The sequence below is a fragment of the Megalopta genalis genome, chromosome 2 (genome assembly GCF_051020955.1).
Source record: "Megalopta genalis isolate 19385.01 chromosome 2, iyMegGena1_principal, whole genome shotgun sequence".
Classification (NCBI taxonomy): domain Eukaryota; kingdom Metazoa; phylum Arthropoda; class Insecta; order Hymenoptera; family Halictidae; genus Megalopta; species Megalopta genalis.
This window is the reverse complement of record NC_135014.1, coordinates 41,154,750-41,174,405: the sequence shown is the minus strand read 5'-3', so window position 1 is coordinate 41,174,405 and position 19,656 is coordinate 41,154,750. Positions and strand designations below refer to the sequence as shown.

The window sequence follows — 19,656 nt, the reverse complement described above, 5'->3', positions numbered from 1 at the left end:
CTCCGTTAGCGAGAATAAGAGTAGAAATTGCTTTGTTCTGATTGCCTAACGATTCAATGCTAAGACAGGATTCACTGCGGATTGAATGCACACTAAAATGGTGGGGGTGCAAGTGCTTCGTTACAGAGGAAGAAAATCGTGCAGGCATGTGGTATAATTGTATGTATATGGATAATAATGCGTATACATATAAGTTGTGCATATAATTGGCTTTAAGAATGTGCTAATGTAATATAATACAATAAGTATATGCGAATTTTACGTACTCATTCAAAGTTTAATACATAAATTGAAATACTTTTTCTCCACACTTTAAATTGTTTTAGGAGAAATTAATTTATATAAATTCATAAGAGAAATTAACTTATTTAAAATTATAAAAAAATAGGGTTAATATAAACCGAAACTACTCGAAATTGACGGACGATCCGAAATCGTCGAGCTATCCTAGTCTAACCGAAATCGTCGGACTACTCGAATATTTATACAGATTGTTCCAAAATTATATTACTTCCGGAACAACTGTATAAATATCAAAAAGAGTCTTCAATTTCTCTGTCTGGGTCATTTCAAGTATGTAACTTTTTCCTTAGTAAAAATGCAATCCGCGGCTTTGTTTACGAGTTTTTAATAAAACCGCGGTTTGCATTTTCGCTAAGAAAAAAGTTACTTCAAATGGCCTCAGAAACCCCTCATTTCCCGGAAGTAATAATTTTGAGTCACCCTGTATATGACGGGTACCCGCCCGATTTTTTGTACGCCCGACCCGAACAGCCGAATACCCGCACATCCCTAATCAACACCGTTGGTCTTGAATGGAAATTCTAAGAACAGCCGGTCATCTGGGAATCAGACCTCCTAGCATCCTGACCGCTTTATGACTTTCTTCCAAGAAAATAGGAGTGAGAGAACTGCCCATCACAAATGGGATTGGATGATGCAAATGGATTTCCATTGACAATCCATTGGAATTGTCCAGTCTCCTTTGTGAGGTCTCCTCTCCGCTACTCGGAGTAGATTCCGAGCAGAATTCCTGACACCATTGGACACATTAGGCACCAACAGACACATTGGCCTTGAATAGAAATTCCACGAACGATCAGGATGCTGGGAGATCTGTTGAGAACCCTGCTTAAGAGTCATCAACCACAATGAACGTATCTCCAATAACTCCGTAATATGTATTCTATGGTCAATTGCAGTGGTTGCACTGTGCACTCTTAGAGCATGCATATATATACACTAAAAAGTCCTACTCCTGCATACCTCCAGGCTGCAGCTTGATCCGTTAGTGAGGATCCATGTAGACATTTTTTTTGCTTTAATTGCCTAATGATTCATTACTGAGACAGGATCCACTACGGATTGAATGCGAAATAAAATGGTGGGAATGTGTGAGCCAGTTTAGGGAGCAAGAAAAGCGTTTAGGAGTAGGTCCTATTACTGTACATACATGCATATACAGGGTGTCTCAAAATTATGGTACTTCCGGGAAATGAGAGATTCCTGAGGTTATTTGAAGTAACTTTTTCCTCAGCGAAAATGCAATCCGCGGCTTTGTTTACGAGTTATTAACGAAAAACACTGACCAATAAAAGCGAGCGCAGCTGGCGCAAGGCGGCCCAGTCAACGAGGGCACGAAGCACAGTTCCGCTCATTGGCTCAGCCGTCTCGCGTCAGTTGATCTCGCTTCTCATTAATTACTGTTTTTTATTAATAACTCTTAAATAAAGTCGCGATTTGCATTTTTGCTAAGGAAAAAATTAGTTCAAATGATCTCAAGAACCCCCCATTTTTGGGACATCTTGTACATGCTCTGAGGTGAAAATAAGTTAAAAAATTTACAAAATATTTATCCCGCAGGTTGACAGTGCAGTATACATACATACTACAGTAATCACTAAAGTTTTGCAAGACTCTTTGGCTGCAGCGCCCTCCAGTAGTAAGAATAGGAGTAAAAATTGCTTTGCTCTGATTGGTTGACGATTCAATGATAAGGCGGAATTCACTGCGAATTGGATGGGTAGTAAAATGGTGGGGATGACTGCAAAAGCTAAGGTAGTAAAATCGTGCAAAACCTGAGGTATTACTGTACATATGTAGATACATAGAAAATACATAATCATTTTTTATGGGGTTGTTCCATTTTGGGGATGATCCTTTTCTATATTTTTACCTATGCCTGTACTAAATACTGAAAAAATAATTTGTTAATGGAATCATATGTGTACTAGTTTTTCTATAATCTTAATTGTAAATAAACAAGTGTCAGTATGTAACAAAAATTCATTCATTTGATTTAAGTAGAGTGTATCTTCCTGCTATGATAAAATATTCATTCTACAATTTTAAACACTGAATTCAAATTGGCTTAAAGCTCATACATAACCTTGTTAATGTATTTCGGACTTGGAGTACATTAACTTTTGCAATAGATGTACTTTAGTTATATATTTACTAAAAACCTTGTAATTGTTTTTTTTAACAAAATTATAGAATATATTTGGAAAGAATTCAAAATATTTAACAGAGAAGAATACAAGTAATAACTGTAAGTATCTACAGATAGCTAGATATTGAATACGTATCAGCTCGCCAATAATATATACAATACTCCTCCACTTCTGACAAGTATTTAATAGTATGTAGGAGGTTTTCTAACTGTGCATGTATTTGTCCATAACCGAACAGTTTATTTATGTATTACGCTTCTCGATACTCCAGTACTATGCAATTAAACCATGCATCATGCTTCCCCTTATTTATGTGTGGTTAGCTTAGACTGTTTTGCTCACTCATAAAAATCGTATTTATTCAGCTTCAAATGTACTTCGAAATGATTTATTTATTTGCATGCCTTCTTTATGTTTTTGTTTTAGTGTAATTGGATCCACTAAAAATTGTTGCCATATTAAATGTCTGTCTTGAATATTTTTTATTTTAGTAAAAATAATACGATTATCGCTAATATATATAAATTTACCATTTGTTCTTTCATTTGACTTATTACTTTAGTTAAATCTGTTTGTATATTTTGTAAATGATCACAAGCTTCCTTGTAATAAGTTTCAATTTCATACGAAATTGGTTTGAAACTGTATGTTGCTCCCTTTTAAATTTCACTTGTATAACTGTTAAAAATATAATACTTACAACATTTCTAGTTCATCAATTTTGGAATATATGTCTGTTTCCAATATGAATTGCTTTTTTACTTTGTTTTCATTTATGAGTTCATTGTACTCATTTAACGCGGAATTTAATTGCTGTGTGTTATCACCATTACACAAAATAGAAACTAAAAGCTTGATGAATGCATTGTGGGTATCTGGGCAAGATAACACAAACTCTTCCTGTTGTTGTTGCATACTTTCCTATATAGGAAAAGAAGAAACTTTTAATTAGAACAAAATAGACAATTATCTTTAAAAATACTTCCTAATTTTAAGTTTAGTTACTAACACATTGTGTGGAAGCTAATGAATATTCCAAGGTCATATAGTGATATGTATCAGCCACAATTTCTGATACATCTATAAGACAGTACCACTGTCTCTGCATTAGTATAAATAACAAGTCAGCATTTACATGACCACATTCCCGTATAAGGAACTGCAAGTTTTTAACTTCATCTAATCTAACTTTCCTTTGTTCAAATTTTGAACAAGCATCTTGTTTCAAGATTTTCATCACTTCTAATTCTGCAAATTGGTGTATGACTTATATAAATTGACATTCTTGTAGTGATACACTTTCTTCCAATAAATTTCTTTTTGTAGATAGTTTCAAAATTTCTGATCTAATTACACATGAAAGTATTATTTATACATACTTAATATATTAAATCATTTTGTAGTATTTAAATGATATTTGATTACCTCAATTCAGAAGGATTGGGCACTTTTAAATTTCCATTATTGTATATCTTTCGTGCATATTCTAACATTGCAATATATGATTCTGGTTTTACTTTAGCTAAAATTTCTTCTACTTTGACATTGGTGTAACTATAAAATAAATAATAATGTTCTTATAAATGAATGCATGTAATACATATTTCATTCAATATTTATTATGAAAAACAAGTTACTTCGTTTTACACAACGTTAATTCTTGTAATTTCTCATTATTTATATGTACTTCCTGACTCTCATCAATTAAAGAACCATAGTTTGAATCTTTTTTCTGTTATTTAAAAACATCCCCAAACTGTTCTTTTATATAAATGCCTAAATAATGATGATACAGTTTTATATTTTTACTAAAAAGTTCCAAAGGCATTTGGATCCATACTAATGGTATTCCTTTCTATAAATAAGATAATTATATTTTAATGAACCAAGAGAAAGTAGATGTTAATTACCTACATTTTCAGCCGCATCTGCATATTGATTTGAGAGACATTCAACTTGTCTTAAGAAATCATGATTAATCATATCAAAATCATCTAAAATCATAGAACAATCTTTGTAAGCATTCTCATCTGCAATATATTCTCTATTTAACAATTCAGATTCCTTCCCTGTTTCATCATCCAGTTCTGCCATTAACTTTCTACAGGAATATTAGAATTAAACATAATAATAGGAATTAGTTTTAAATGAAAATGTATTTAAAAAATTACTTCAAACTTTCAATTCCACTTTGTAATGCAAGAATATAATTTTCATCTTCATTATGTGAATTTTTAATTATTTCAAATTCTGTAAACAGGTCGCTTATATCTGTATCATCAAAAGTAATAATTTTTAATAGTTCAGGATAATTCTTAGTTGCTTCTTCTAATTGACAATCTAATTCAATACCATCCAACCATTCATTTGTCTTTTGTAATATATTTTTCCTAAAACATTAAACAGTTGTCTTAGAATATTTAAGGAATTGAAGGCATATATAAAGAAAATGAATAATTTATACGTTACATTTGAACCTCTTCGTTTAAAAGAACATTCATACAATTCACATTTTTGTTAAACCATTTTAAAAACAGTTGTGCTGATTGTTCACAACATTTATTCAATATGTCCGGTGAAATGTTGTTTAAAAGTTCTGAACTTAAACTTGTAATTTTATTATGAAGAATCCTGCCTGATATACTCATGTTTGCTCATGTTTTGATGAAAATTTTTAAATGTGAACGTTTGTAGCTTTGTAATTCAATCACAGAGGACTCCCCGTCGCTTGTACTGCAAGACCTACGCATGCGGCTGTTTCTTACAGTGGCACTGCATGCTGCCTAGAGTGCGATGCGTATACATATGCTATTAGATTAGGGTTTCCCCTCTAGTGAGATGAACTGAACGAGAGTTCATGGCGTGGCATTCTTCTTGTATACATGTCCTTGAATAAACATTGTTAAGTTTCCTTTATTCATTTGTTCTCCCCCTCCCCCCGGCCATCATAGCAAGAATTTACCGTCACCCGTCTTTCAGGTTCATGGTGTTCACGTGTAACACTGTTAGTAATGTAACGCGCCGGTTTTCCTTTCTAAGCATTTTTTTACCGAAATGAACAAAGATACGATACGATCATGGACCTGAAAGACTGTGCATTCAGATAAGGGGAATTAAGTGAACGCAACGACAAGAGGCAAAATTTCGACCATATTGTGAGTAAGTTAGTGCTACTATCTGTTGACAAATTGTAAAACTATATATTTGATATATATACATAATGTATAATACAGGGTGTCCCAAAAATGTGTCGCAGTCCGAAAATGGGGGCTTCCTGAGGTCATTTGAAGTAACTTTTTCCTTAGCGAAAATGCAATCCGCGGCTTTGTTTACGAGTTATTAACGAAAAACACTGACTAATAAAAGGCGAGCTGGACTGGTGCGAGGCGGTTCAGCCAACGATCGCACAAAGCCACTCATTGTTTCCACTCATTGGCTCGGCCATCTCGCGCCAGCTAATCTTTGGCGTCTCAGTGGTCACTGTTTTTCGTTAATACTCGTAAACAAAGCTGTGGATTGCATTTTCGCAAAAGAATAAGTTACTTCGAATGACCTCAGGAACCACCAATTTTCGGATTGCGAGACATTTTTAGGACACTCTGTATATCTAAAAATGTATTTCTTGTTGAATTTCTTCGCAGAAATAATAGCTCAAAATTCGAGATTTCAGACCATTCATGTCATTGTAGGAGCTAAAAAAATACCGAAGTGACTGAAGTTAATATGAAATTGACATTTATATCACTGAGGTTTTTTTGCATGCAACAGACAATTTAAAAAATTAATCACAATTTTGTGATTAATTTAGAGTAAGGACTAGAAAATAAGTACATACATAAGTTTGTTACTGAAATAAAAAAATATAATAAACATAATCTTTAGACCGTTTAGTAATAATTTAAGAGTTTCCGCTCTCAACTGATTTTATTGTTTAAGGTTTTATTTCTCAAAAGGTAATTCTGCATTTCTAACATTTGATTGGTCGTTACATTTTAACGTAGTGGTAAAGTAAGGAGGGTGGTGCATTATCCGCTGACGTAATTTTTATTCTAAATTTACATTGGATCATCTTTACTTTAAAGAAAAACCGTATTTGTGAAAATTCAATTATATTTTCAATAAAAATATTTAATTTATAAAATAAAATTCGTTTACTATGAAGGATACATTTCTCCATTAATTGGAAAATCAAGTATTTTTCTTATTAATTATTAATGTAGAATATTAAAAATAATTTAAACATTCGAAAGATACAGTATTCACTAATAATACAAATTGTGAGATTTATTTAGTTCTTCCTTATCGCTAAAAGAATGCCAGGGTAAGCACAATTATTTCTCTTGTGAACATACTGTTTAGGATATCTCTTCCAGCGTCAAAAAGCGTTTGCAGGTATTTAATTTTAAATCTGTTATTATCAAATATTAAAAACTTCAATTTCAATGCGTCGTTATCATAATATATTCAAGTCACTTTAGATGTCACTGAATAAAAAAGCAATGATTATTTAAAATAAATGATCACTGTCAATCAAAGAATCCGAAAGGTATTTACAATAATTAATTTTATTGATGTTAATTGTAAAAAGTTAGATCTTCATTTTCGTATTCGTATGTTATTTATCATTATTAAGAACTTTAACTTATGTAATATAATAAATAATATAAATAATGTAAGAAGTAATCAAATAAACAATATTAAAGTTATAAGTATGTAATTGCAATTAATATGTATGATATTTAAGTTATAAAATTATTATAAGGTTAGAATTATTCCAATTAATTTAAAATAGTCGATAATAAAAAATAATATTAAATATTGAAAGATAGATTATTAATACTAAAAAAAAAAACGTTTTTGTGTAGTGTTACAGAAATGTCTATGGATCATATGTTCTGTTCTCGATGTCGAGAAGGGTTTGTAGCACATGAAAAAATTGTTAATTCGCATGGAGAACTATGGCATCCTCAATGTTTTGTGTGAGATTACATAACTATTATATATTGCATTAGAAAATAAAATACAGTAATTAAACCATTTATTTCATATAATTTTGAAATTTATTAGATGTGCACAATGTTTCCGACCATTTCCTGATGGAATATTTTATGAATTTGAAGGATATAAGTATTGCGAACATGATTTTCATGTTTTATTTGCTCCCTGTTGTGAAAAGTGTGGTATGTATAAAAGTTTACTCAATTAAATACCATAAAGACTATGTCTACAGTCTTTAAATATTCTTTAGAATATAAAAATGATATCTAAATCTTCACGTCTATAGGAGAATTTGTTATTGGTCGAGTAATAAAAGCAATGAATGCTAATTGGCATCCAGGATGTTTCCGTTGTGAAGAATGTGATGGTGAATTAGCTGATGCAGGATTTATTAAATGTCAGGGTAGAGCTTTGTGTCATACTTGTAATGCACGTGTCAAAGCAGGAGCACTTGGAAAATATATTTGTCATCAGTGCCAGTATGTATTTTTATTGTCCTTCATACAATGTAATTTTCATTTCATTTAAAATACATTTAATATTGAATTTTTAGTGGTGTAATTGATGACAAGCCTTTACGTTTCCGTGGAGAGCTGTATCATCCTTATCATTTCAATTGTACAGCATGTGGTACAGAGCTTAATTCTGATGCTAGAGAAGTTAATTCCAGACCAGGTTACGCTGCCAATGAAATGGTACATATGTTTCAAATTATTTTATTTACAAATATTAATGTTTTGAATATGTAATAAAAAAATTTATTGTTTAGAATGAATTATATTGTCTAAGATGTCATGATAAAATGGGAATTCCAATCTGTGGTGCCTGTAGACGCCCAATTGAGGAACGTGTAGTTACTGCATTAGGTAAACATTGGCATGTTGAGCACTTTGTTTGTGCAAAATGTGAAAAACCGTTTCTAGGCCATAGACATTATGAGAAAAAAGGTCTAGCTTATTGTGAAACACATTATCATCAATTATTTGGCAATCTATGTTTTGTTTGCAATCAAGTAATAGCTGGAGATGGTATGTATACTGTTTTAATATAAAAAAAAAATTTGCTATGTTAAAATTTTTCAATACTTTGTATCTGTACTGCATAACTGTTGTAAAATAACAATCAAATTTACTACAAATTCTTGAAATAACAATATTAATTAAAAAATGTAATTTTTGTTTGAGGAAGTTTCTTTACAGGGCTAAGTATGTAGTTCTATACATATTGTGTTTTTTTTCTGTTTCAGTTTTTACAGCTCTAAATAAAGCATGGTGCGTTCATCACTTTGCATGCGCATTTTGTGATCAAAAAATGAATCAGAAAACTAAGTTTTTCGAATTTGATTTAAAACCAGCTTGTAAAAAGTGTTACGACAAATTCCCACAAGAATTAAAGAAACGTATGCGCCGAATGTACGATTTGAATCCTAAAAAGATACCAGCTTGAAGAAAAAACTACTATAATACATATATTTGAGATGAACAATATAATATTCAACTGCATTAATATAGATTATTATTTATTATGAATTTAACATTATGCTTAAGCATTTACTATTATCGTTTCTTTACGTCATTTCAAATATTTATATTTTATACTATAATCTAATAAATGATTATTAAATAGCACACTCTATTATAGCAAGGGTACAAATGTTAATGCTTGTTACAACTGAACATTTTTTTTAAATAATTATAGATACAGTTGAAAATCAGAGTGCCTTGTATTGTATAACTTTGATACATCTACAATTACAAGAATATATTTTTTGTATAATTTTTGTATACTTAAAAAGCCAGATAATACTGTTTAAATTAAAAAAAAATATCTACTAATTATATTGTTAATAGGTTGTTATAATCATATTTATACGATTGCATTTTATATAAAGTTGTGCAAGTTTAATACTATATTTGCTATGACAATGTAACGTAACAATATGCATAATTTTAATAGATTGTGCTTTCATATTTTATGTAAATTGTAAAATTATGATAACACAAACATATTATATAATGAAGACATAATTCAAAAGTAATTTACTTAAAAAAGTACTAATCTCTTTGTGTTTACTTATTTATCATCTTTGGAAGGATGCCAGTAATGTTTTCTTGATATAATACCACATTTAGATATAATTATTGTTTTAGTTGGTTTTCCAGTCTTTGTACCAAATTCATCAATCTACAAATACATATTATACAACTATTGAAATAAAAGAGTTACATTAGTGAGTTTATGAAATTACTGAAAAATAACTACTTTATATATATTTGATAACCCAGAAATAACTTTTCCAAATACTACACACTTTCCATTCATTGTTTCTAAGCATCTAAAGGTGAGATTGAATTTAGAATCATTTTTATTTTCATTATTATTACACATAGATAATATTCCTGGGCCTGCATGACGTAAATTGAAATTTTCATTTTCAAATACAGTATCAAAAGCAGAAACTCCTCCAATTCCATTGAATTTTGTTACATCACCACCTTGACACCAATAACCTGACACTATACGGTGGAATGGTGTATTTCTGTTAAACAATATATATTTTTTGTTTTCTAATAATTTCTTAACTTTTATAAGGGTGATTACTATTTTCTACTAAGTTATTATCAGTTATTTATTTACTTGTATGATAGCCCATCTTTTGTTCCACGACATAATTCAGAGAAATTTGCACATGTTTGTGGGACAACGTCATCATAAAGCTCAAATTTTATGTTTCCTAATTTTTGTCTATCATTTTGAATTTCAATTTCAAAAAAACATTTGGTTCGAATGGATGGGTTTAATTCTTTCATTAATGATAAATCTTTAATCATGCAATGATCTTCATTTACTTGAGACACTGTAGTTTGAGCCTGATACTTTTGAGCGAATCTAAATTAATATTTTTATAATTGTTTAAAATATAATATAATAATTGAATATTGTCAAATTAAAACAAGATAACTTGCCTTCTACTATGCATCATTTTTCCTCTCATTGCTTTCCAACTTTGTATAAATTCTCCAGTAGGGTAGACACTACTAGCTTCAGTAATAATTTTCAGTAACGTTTTATTCACTTTCATAATCATTTTATTTTTCGATTCTTGATCTTCTAATTGAGTTACATACTTAGTTTGATGCATCCAACAGTCTACTTTTCCCTATAGTATATAAAAATAGAGGTATAATTAAATAATTACTATTATTGTTTGTACATAGTATTGTATTGCCACATTTTATTAATAAGATGATACAAAAATTACACGTACAATGTTGAATTTCGACACATAAAGTTCGATATTTAACGTAGGAAATACAAAAACAATGATAATGTTTAAAGTCTAAATTCTTACATTTTTACATTATCATTTTCTTTAATTAGTAAAATATTTCATACTTACCCCAGTACGACTAATCACGCTCATCCTTTTCAACAACTCCATGTTTTCCTTATCTATTTCTCTTACTCGATTCGCGTCAAGAGTTAAGTTACGCTTTTTATAATAATAAGATATATCGAGCTTTGGGGCTTTAGTATCGACTGCAGCCACGGCTTCGCGAATTTTTCGTTTATGTTCTTTATATTCTTTTTCATCCATAGTTATCTTTATTTTTAAATTTAAGATTTCAAAGACACATATTTAAAAAGAATTTAAAAATTACTATTCCAAATTATCATTATAAGTTACATTTCTTTTGTAATTTTTATATTAAAAATATTGATTTTACATCATTTTCTTAGTATTATTATTTATTATGTTAATTAATACTATATGTTATCAATTATGAATTGAACTATCAAATAAACATACATATTATTTGAAATCAGCTACAATTCGAAAAGAAATCTACATAATACACATACATAAATACATGTATAGTATCAGAGATTATTAGAGATTTTGTTATATTTCAATTATCGTATAAAATGTAAGTGTTACATAAACCAATGGAGTTAATGCCATACGCGTGAAATGCAATAAATTCTATAAAATTGAAATACATACTGTAGGTCAAAAGAAATATCTTGCTTTTGGAGTTATAAAATGGTTTCGAGTGCAAAGGCTTAACATAAACAGGCGATCAAAAATAACAGAACTACGTCGTCTTAATCATTATATGAATATTTGTTAGGTAAAACCAACATCTAATTATTTTCTAATATTCTTCATTTTTTCACATTACATTCAGGGCGATATAATAATTAGCTAGGCCTAATCGTGTTCAACTTGTCAAAACATTTCCTACAAACACATACGTTCGAAACATATCTCAATGTGTATTGAGCATCATTCGCAAATATGCCGCGTGTTTCAAATGCTGCGCCAGGTGAACGGATACACGACAAGAGTAAGACCGCAAACTCGATAAAGTGAGACGAACTAGATTTCTTGACTGTAGTGTAAATACTATGTCCTAGACAGCATGGCATGTGTATGTGTATAGTGCGTGTATAGAAAAGCCGTGAGTTCAGTAAAGTAGAAATAACTCACTTGTTTGTTACATACATAACTATGTAGCCTACAAACAATACTAATCACATAAATATCTCTTGATAGAACGAATCACATTCGTATTATGCTACATGTACACTTATTTTTTAGTATACAATATATATACAGTTATAATTTAGTTACTTAAATATTTAAATTTATTATCAATCTTTGTAATCACTGTGTATATTATTATGTATAATTTCAGTTACTATATCCAAAAGGTGTATCAGTAAACCGATTATAATTAAGGTTACTTAGAAGGGAATTTTTCAAGTATATTTTTCAAAGAGGTACTGTTATTGGTACTGTTATTGCATAAAGAGAAATTAATTTGAAATAATTTATATGAGAAACATTGTTACAGAAAATATACTAATAAAATGATGTCGATGGAGGTCGTAAAACGCTCGAAAATGGTGATCGCAGGAGGTAATGTTATCCCAATGTTTCGAGATAGTTTTCGGATAGTAGATAAAGATGTATTAAAATGGTTTCCTGGTCATATGGGCAAAGGAATAAAACAAATGCAGAAGGAATTAAAGAATGTAGATTGTATAATTGAAATTCATGATGCTAGAATTCCACTTTCCGGACATTATGCAGACTTTACTAATACTTTAACTGGAATAAAACCTCATATTTTTGTATTAAACAAAGTGGATTTAGCTGATATGAGGTATAAGGAATCCTTAATAGCTGAATTAAAAAATAAAGGATTAGTTAATGTATTATTTACTAATATTAAATATGAACATTGTGAAGGAGTTAAGCAATTGCTACCATTGGCACAAAGATTAATTAAAGAGTCAGATCGTTATAATAGAGCAGAAGAAAAGTCTTATGCAATGATGATTATCGGAGTTCCAAATGTAGGAAAATCTTCACTAATTAATCGTTTAAGAAGTAATAATCTCTTTAAAAGTAAAGCGGTAAAAGTAGGTGGAGTGGCTGGTGTCACAAGATCTGTATCGACTCGTGTAAAAATATTAACAAATCCAGACATATACATCTTAGACACACCAGGAATTTTAACTCCTAAAATAAACGATATTCATTGTGGTCTAAAGTTAGCATTAGTTGGTTGCATGCAGGATCATTTAGTAGGCCCTGACATACTTGCAGATTATTTATTATTTTGGATCAATAAAAATAAACGATTTGAATACATAAATAAATTAGGTTTACCAAACCCTTGTGATGATATAATGTATGTTCTTACATTTATCGCAGCAAAACAAAGAAAAACTATAAAAGTGAAAAATTATGATGGAAGTAGTATTGTAAAACCAGATTTAAGATATGCGGCAGAGTATTTTCTTAGTTTATTTAGAAAAGGTGACTTAGGTAAATACTGCTTAGATGAGGATTTATTAACAGAATCAAAATTTCTGTAGAAATATAGGCATACTTTAATACTATATTAGAAGGATAATGTGATATTGTGTAATTATTTTTGTATAACATACTTAGATATACCTTTTTAATATACATATACGAATTATTTGTGAAAAAATTTATATAAATATTGCACTGTTAAAATATAAAATATAGTACAGAATATTCTTGATTAATCTTTCATTATTATGTGAGTTTATATATATACATATAATTTTCAGTTTAAGAATACAATGACATATGATTATTTAATTAATTACTTAAATATGAAAATATGAACTTACAAATAAAACATTAAAATCTTTTTTCTAAATTAAAATCGGGCGCCGCAAATTTCCGTTCAGATACAAATGGTTCCTCCAACAGTACACAGAAATCCTGTTACTTTTCCTTAGTATGAGTACAGGTGAACCTTCTACAATGCGGTAGATACGTTCCTTGAAAATACCGCGTTGTGAGAAATCGCGTTATGGAAGATACAGAAACTGAGATTCTGTTCTGAAAAGAGAAGAACTGCGTTTAGAGAAGAAATTAGAAGAGCTTTTCTTTGATTGTGCTCTGAATCACCGAGTGTAATATTACTTAAAATATAAGCGCATGTTAATACTGCTCACAAGAAAAATTGACTTAACTTGATAATGAATATAGAATAAGCGAAAAAGACTACAAATACGTATTTTTGAATATATATACGTACATTATAGAATTGTGGCATTGTAGGAAAATTTCCGCATTGTTTCAACCGCGCTGTAGCGATATCGTGTTGTAGGTGGTTCACCTGTACTTTCTCCCAGTAATAGGCCAATATATTTCTTCGTTTACTTTGAGGAAGAAAACAAACTGCTTTATTTTGAGCTCTTATAATAATAACAAATTAAATTAAATAACGTGAATTTTCGAAGTATTAATATAAATTTACTTATTAGAATAATTATATAATTAAATAATTTTAAAGCTTAACAAAATTAGTAATATTATTGTTAAATTACAAATTTAGAAGAAATGTTTGCAAGATTAACATTTTATCCAACACTGTTTTATAATGTGTTGATGGAAAAAATTTCGTCGAGAAATTGGTATGATAGAATTGACGAAATCGTCGTATTAGGCGCTTTACCATTCCGAGGTATGACCAGGAAGGTATGTATATAACTATATGTCGCAAATTAATTGGTAGTAATCATTGAAATAATAAATAAAAAAACATGGTTCTTGAAAACATTTTTATACATAAACTAACAGCTTTTGTAATTATCGAGGAATTAATTTCTCAAAAATTTTCAGTTAATATCCGAGGAAAACATTGCGGGAGTTATTTCGATGAATGAAGATTACGAATTAAAATTGTTTTCTAATACTGGAAAGGTACTTATTTTATATTCAAACTAATATGTAGTATAGAGTCTTAAATATGATATAATTTTATTTTGCAGAGAAAATACGAATACGTACTATTATAGTATATGATGTATAATTTTTTAGGACTGGCAGACACATAACGTGAAATTTTTACAATTATCAACAACGGATATTTTTCAATCGCCTTCGCAAGAAAAATTATTATGTGGTGTAAACTTTATTAATGAGTTTCATAAAGCATCAACTGAGATAAACAAATGTTCTCCTAATAGTGATGGCCTTTATACTGGAAGTGTCTATGTACATTGTAAAGCAGGAAGAACACGTAGTGCAACATTAGTAGGCTGTTATTTAATGATGGTTAGATGACAGAATAATTTTAAATATTATATGTAAGAGAACTATAAATTAAAAATTAATATCATTTGTAGAAAAATCGATGGACTCCTGAAGAAGCAGTAAATTATATGAAGACAAAAAGATCCCATATACTACTACACACACCCCAGTGGAATGCACTTAAAATATTTTATGAAAATAATATAAAGAATACAAAATAATAAAATTATTAAATAAATGCTACTTATATAAATAAACATGTAAATAATATAATACACATTTCATCATTTATTTTACAATTTAATAATAAATACATTTACACTCTCTTTATGCTTGTAGATGCAAATTTTTTTGCTGCATTAATGGCATTAAGTAATAAATCTTCTGATGACAAATTTGATACATTTGTTGACTTCATATTAGCAACTAATAATGGATTAGACCCTTTGACCGGAACATATTCTGCATTGAAAATTTCAAGTATTATTTTCATCCACGTTTGTGCGTTAAACGTATTGCACGCAACTTCCTGTAGTAAATAAATATTATTAAAATGTATACAAAAATTTATTTATATCATGTTAAAATTTACTGCTATTTATAAAATATATATTTTGCATACTTGAGGTACAGAGCATCGTGCTTTTATTGTTCCATTGTAACATATCATAATTAATGTGGGAATATTTGAGAAGGAAGACGTAATTTCTTGAAGCGATATATACGCGGGATTATTATATAAACAATGAACAATGAAGAAATCTGATTGTCTATCTTTAACTTCCAAAATTATAGCAGACCTTAAAAATTACATGTGCGATAAATAACAAGCTTCCAACATTTTCATGTAGTCGTAGATTACAATGCTTACTTTTCTGCTTCTTTTGCTTGTATCCAAACATCTTTATTCAAATCTTCTATTTGTTTTAAACATTCTATCTTAATGAGATATGGTACTTTTTCATTAAGATCGTTTATTTCATTTATTATCTTTTTGCTCATAGATTGAAATGTTTCATATTCAAATTTTTCATATTTTAATTTATTTTTTAAATTCAAAATTTTTTGTTGCATATTTTCCCCTGTCATCCTAACAGATCTAGCAAATTTTCCTACAGCTCCTTTAACAGTAAAATTGGCTACTCCTTTTGAATGATAATTTAAAAAACAAAAGTGTTCCAACATTCCAGTCTTATGTATATGTGTACCACAGCATGCTTCTCTAAATAAAGTATTTGATATTTATTATTTTTAAACCATATAAAGAAAAGTAATTAATCGAATAATTACATTTTCAAGAACACTTACTTTGATTTTAAGTCAGTGGTATCAATTTCTACAACTTGAATATCTGTATAAGGATACACTTCTCCTGGTGTTAGTGTCACAAAGTCTTCAGCCAATAATTCAGATGAATTTAACATTTTTGTTCTAACAAAAACATTAGCTTCTATAACATCATTTATGGATTTTTCAATCTGTTCAATCTGCTCAAAGGATAGTTTATCTCCAAAAGAAATAAACTGATATCTCAAAGTATGTGGAAGAATAACAGAATTGCGCGAATACACAGCTTGTAAAGTTTGTTTCATAGTCGCATTCAACAAATGTGCAGCAGTATGATGTTGCATTAATCCTTTTCTACGATCAGAATTGATGGATACCATGCAATTGTCTCCAATTTTCATTTTTGTATTTAAATCTCTAAATGAAGAAAGGAAATACTTAAGTGTTTTTTGTTTCTTGACCTTTAAAAATTAAATTTAAGACTCACTTGCAATCAACATTTACAAGTTTGCCAAAATGTATAACATAGCCGTTCCTCTTTTGGACATTATTTATGTCGAAAATTAAGTCATTTATGAAAACGGTCCCATGATCTGATGCTTGGCCTCCTTCTAGTGAATAACAATTTGTTTTATCCAATATAATTCCAATTTCATCTTTTTTATTCAATGTAATCTTTTTATTTATAGCATTACTTGTATTATTTAATATTAAATTGTCTAAAATAAATTAAATATGTGTATTTTTATTATGTTTAGTATGTAATCAACTTTAATGAATAGGTTTACCATTTACTATTATTGCTACAATTTTACTTTCAATTGGAGGAAACTCATAATTATTTCCAACAAACACATATTCATATTTAAATGTATCATCAGTTTCGGCTACATCATTTTTTTCAAGGAGATTTATAAATCTTTTCAGAACTATATCAGTACTCTTATCTACACCCATTTTTGATTGATATTTGACATTTTGCAATTCATTTTGAAAAATTTCTTTATCAAATTGTAGGGATTCAATTTCTGCAAGTTCGGTTATTGTTTCCGCATTTAAACCATATGTATCATACAATTTAAAAGCAACATTTCCTGGTAACGTTTTAGTTGCTTTCCTATAAAAGTAACAAAATATATAACAAAATGATTTTGAAAATGACTTTTGTTTAATACTTACAAATCCTTAACTATAGTTTGTAGATACTTATATGCATTTAATAAACCAGGAGCCATCCAATCAGTAACTGATGCTAATTCAGGTCTATTTTCAATTATCTTTTTCCATTCTTTACCAGAGTTTTTTCTCAATCGTTTAAATAAATCTTCTTCAAATTCAACAATTTTTTGTACCTACATACAACCTAGTTCTATATTAATATATCAAATTTCTCGTACTTGCATAATGTTACCTTTTTAAGACTAGTTTGCAGTTCTGGATATACGTCACCTAAAGTATCTGCCACTGTATATGAAAGTTCTGGAAGTATGTTTTCTGTCTTAAATATTTTCTCACTTGTATCAATTACTTTCCTTATAATTTTTCTAAGTTTAGGACTGAAAATGTTATTCTTCATAGTAACTTACAGCATTAATTGTACTTGACTATTAAAGTGACTTACTTTTCTTCCGGTATCATTCCATCTGCCAAAGCAACAGTAATCATCCTACTATGATCTGCTATTATTCTATAACCATTATCAATATCATTATCATTAAAAAATTGTCCTGTATATCCTGGTGCTTTTGTGTACTTTTGGATAGTTTCAAAAAGTGGTTTAAAAAGATCTGTATCATAATTTGAACTCTTCCCTTGTAAAAGTGCAACTAATCTCTCAAATCCCATACCAGTGTCCACATGATGCTTTGATAGAGGTATTATTGTACCATCCATTAATCTAATATATAGTAATAAGATTTTAATAATCAACTTTTATTAGTTCATTATAAAAATAATGATCTCTATGTTAATTATGTACCACATACCGTTCATATTGTATAAAAACTATATTCCATAACTCTGTGAGATCTGAGTATCCTCTATTAACTCTCATAGATTGACTTGATACATGATTTTTATGATCTATATGTATTTCTGTACAAGGACCACATGGTCCGCAAACTCCCATTTCCCAAAAGTTATCTTGTATATTAAATGGCAAAACTTTATCTTTGGTAACACCAATATTTAACCAGATATCTCTACATTCTAAATCTGGCTCTAATGCTAACTGCTTATTTCCACCAAAGTATGTTACATACAAACTACTTTCTTTAATACCATAATGCTTTGTCAACAAATTCCATGCATAAAGACAAGCTTCCTCCTGCAAAATATGAACTTTTGTTTAGCTTTTTTCTCTTCATTTCTTACAGAAGGAGAAATACCTTAAAATAATCCCCAAAAGACCAATTTCCTAACATTTCAAAGAATGTATGATGGTAAGTATCATTTCCAACTATGCTGAGATCATTATGCTTTCCACTAATTCTAATACACTTTTGAGAATTTGTAACTTTTGTTGCAGGTGGATCATAATAATTCAAAAAGATTCCCTTAAACTTAAAAGAATATATATAAATAATTATTATTGTTACATATATTAATCTAAATAGTTTTCAAAATTCATATGTACTTGATTCATGCCAGCATTTACAAATGGAATTGAAGAATCATTGAGCGGTGTAACTGGACTTGATCGTATAAAAGTATGCTCTAAATTGTCTTTAAAATAATTTAGAAATTCATTTCTGATCAATCTTGAATTCCATTTAATAGAATTGGAAGTATTGGAACTGTATAATCGATTTAGCAAAGTAACATTCATATTACAAAATATTCTCAATTTAAAGCAATGTTTTAAGTATTTATCGTTATATATTTATATTTATAATAATATTAAATGCAACATAGTTTAGTTAAAGCTTTTATAGACCATTTTTAACTTTCAAGTGCTTCTATTTCAATTACCCTAATTTTGTCTTGAAACTACCAAGTACACTTCTGTCGTGTACTACCAAGTATACATTTTTTAGAAATTTTATATGAAATAATATATGTGAAATATACAAATTGCATTTGAATTAATTTATAAGAATTTGGTAATAAATATTTAGTTTGTTAACAGTGCATAATATTTAATGGAAACGCATTATAAGGCATTCTATACTGTGAAATGAGAATGTAAGCGGAAACCTTGAAATAGAAATATACATGGCATAGCATAACAAGGCATGGCACCTACTCTTGCACGCTTTTCTTACTCCCTAAGCAGACGCGCACATCCCCACCATTTTACTGTGCATTCAATCCGCAGTGCATCTTATCTTA

At 29.3% G+C, this 19,656-nt stretch overlaps 6 protein-coding genes across 17 annotated transcripts; 2 read left to right on the top strand and 4 right to left on the bottom strand.

Annotated features, from left to right (window-relative positions):
* Positions 1-2,438: 2,438 nt before the first annotated feature.
* LOC117219394 (uncharacterized) lies at positions 2,439-4,007 on the bottom strand. The gene is made up of 4 exons (XM_076519416.1): positions 3,879-4,007; positions 3,463-3,799; positions 3,154-3,374; positions 2,439-2,893 (listed from the first exon to the last, which is right to left on the bottom strand). The coding sequence occupies exons 2-4, from the start codon at positions 3,688-3,690 to the stop codon at positions 2,863-2,865; spliced, it is 480 nt and encodes a 159-aa protein (XP_076375531.1). The 5' UTR covers positions 3,691-3,799; positions 3,879-4,007; the 3' UTR covers positions 2,439-2,862.
* Positions 4,008-4,050: 43 nt separating this feature from the next.
* On the bottom strand, positions 4,051-5,101 carry LOC143258892 (uncharacterized). Its single transcript, XM_076519415.1, has 4 exons — positions 4,923-5,101; positions 4,625-4,843; positions 4,368-4,554; positions 4,051-4,308 (listed from the first exon to the last, which is right to left on the bottom strand). Exons 1-4 carry the CDS (start codon positions 5,099-5,101, stop codon positions 4,189-4,191), a joined length of 705 nt encoding a protein of 234 aa, XP_076375530.1. The 3' UTR covers positions 4,051-4,188.
* Positions 5,102-5,467: 366 nt separating this feature from the next.
* On the top strand, positions 5,468-9,695 carry stck (LIM zinc finger domain containing stck). Of its 5 annotated transcripts, none has more exons than XM_033468523.2 (7): positions 5,468-5,608; positions 7,319-7,432; positions 7,521-7,633; positions 7,738-7,930; positions 8,005-8,146; positions 8,221-8,479; positions 8,698-9,695. In XM_033468523.2, the coding sequence occupies exons 2-7, from the start codon at positions 7,329-7,331 to the stop codon at positions 8,895-8,897; spliced, it is 1,011 nt and encodes a 336-aa protein (XP_033324414.1). In that variant the 5' UTR covers positions 5,468-5,608; positions 7,319-7,328; the 3' UTR covers positions 8,898-9,695. The 5 variants fall into 5 exon arrangements, with proteins under 5 accessions (XP_033324414.1, XP_033324415.1, XP_033324412.1 ...); XM_033468524.2 differs by having other exon boundaries at positions 5,478-5,612; XM_033468521.2 differs by lacking the exon at positions 5,468-5,608 and adding an exon at positions 6,444-6,774.
* LOC117219392 (uncharacterized) lies at positions 7,926-11,595 on the bottom strand. 3 transcript variants are annotated; one of them, XM_076519409.1, is made up of 7 exons: positions 11,458-11,595; positions 10,852-11,055; positions 10,418-10,611; positions 10,089-10,340; positions 9,714-9,990; positions 9,495-9,635; positions 7,926-8,132 (listed from the first exon to the last, which is right to left on the bottom strand). In XM_076519409.1, the coding sequence occupies exons 2-6, from the start codon at positions 11,047-11,049 to the stop codon at positions 9,525-9,527; spliced, it is 1,032 nt and encodes a 343-aa protein (XP_076375524.1). In that variant the 5' UTR covers positions 11,050-11,055; positions 11,458-11,595; the 3' UTR covers positions 7,926-8,132; positions 9,495-9,524. The 3 variants fall into 3 exon arrangements, with proteins under 3 accessions (XP_076375524.1, XP_076375522.1, XP_076375523.1); XM_076519407.1 differs by lacking the exon at positions 11,458-11,595 and having other exon boundaries at positions 10,852-11,060; XM_076519408.1 differs by lacking the exon at positions 11,458-11,595 and having other exon boundaries at positions 9,525-9,635; positions 10,852-11,060.
* Positions 11,596-11,701: 106 nt separating this feature from the next.
* LOC117219391 (protein tyrosine phosphatase, mitochondrial 1) lies at positions 11,702-15,439 on the top strand. Of its 6 annotated transcripts, XM_076519410.1 has the most exons (8): positions 11,898-12,037; positions 12,152-12,236; positions 12,311-12,375; positions 14,339-14,481; positions 14,626-14,706; positions 14,824-15,060; positions 15,132-15,299; positions 15,379-15,439. In XM_076519410.1, the coding sequence occupies exons 3-7, from the start codon at positions 12,327-12,329 to the stop codon at positions 15,258-15,260; spliced, it is 639 nt and encodes a 212-aa protein (XP_076375525.1). In that variant the 5' UTR covers positions 11,898-12,037; positions 12,152-12,236; positions 12,311-12,326; the 3' UTR covers positions 15,261-15,299; positions 15,379-15,439. The 6 variants fall into 6 exon arrangements, with proteins under 6 accessions (XP_033324419.2, XP_033324418.2, XP_033324420.2 ...); XM_033468532.2 differs by lacking the exon at positions 15,379-15,439 and having other exon boundaries at positions 15,132-15,312; XM_033468528.2 differs by lacking the exons at positions 11,898-12,037; positions 14,339-14,481; positions 14,626-14,706; ... (1 more) ...; positions 15,132-15,299; positions 15,379-15,439 and adding an exon at positions 11,702-11,822 and having other exon boundaries at positions 12,311-13,504.
* Positions 15,305-19,515, bottom strand: AlaRS-m (alanine--tRNA ligase, mitochondrial). Its single transcript, XM_033468519.2, has 12 exons — positions 18,962-19,515; positions 18,714-18,887; positions 18,312-18,652; positions 17,948-18,223; positions 17,738-17,882; positions 17,506-17,678; positions 17,115-17,443; positions 16,814-17,045; positions 16,348-16,743; positions 15,911-16,261; positions 15,662-15,839; positions 15,305-15,568 (listed from the first exon to the last, which is right to left on the bottom strand). Exons 1-12 carry the CDS (start codon positions 19,151-19,153, stop codon positions 15,356-15,358), a joined length of 3,000 nt encoding a protein of 999 aa, XP_033324410.2. The 5' UTR covers positions 19,154-19,515; the 3' UTR covers positions 15,305-15,355.
* Positions 19,516-19,656: the final 141 nt, after the last annotated feature.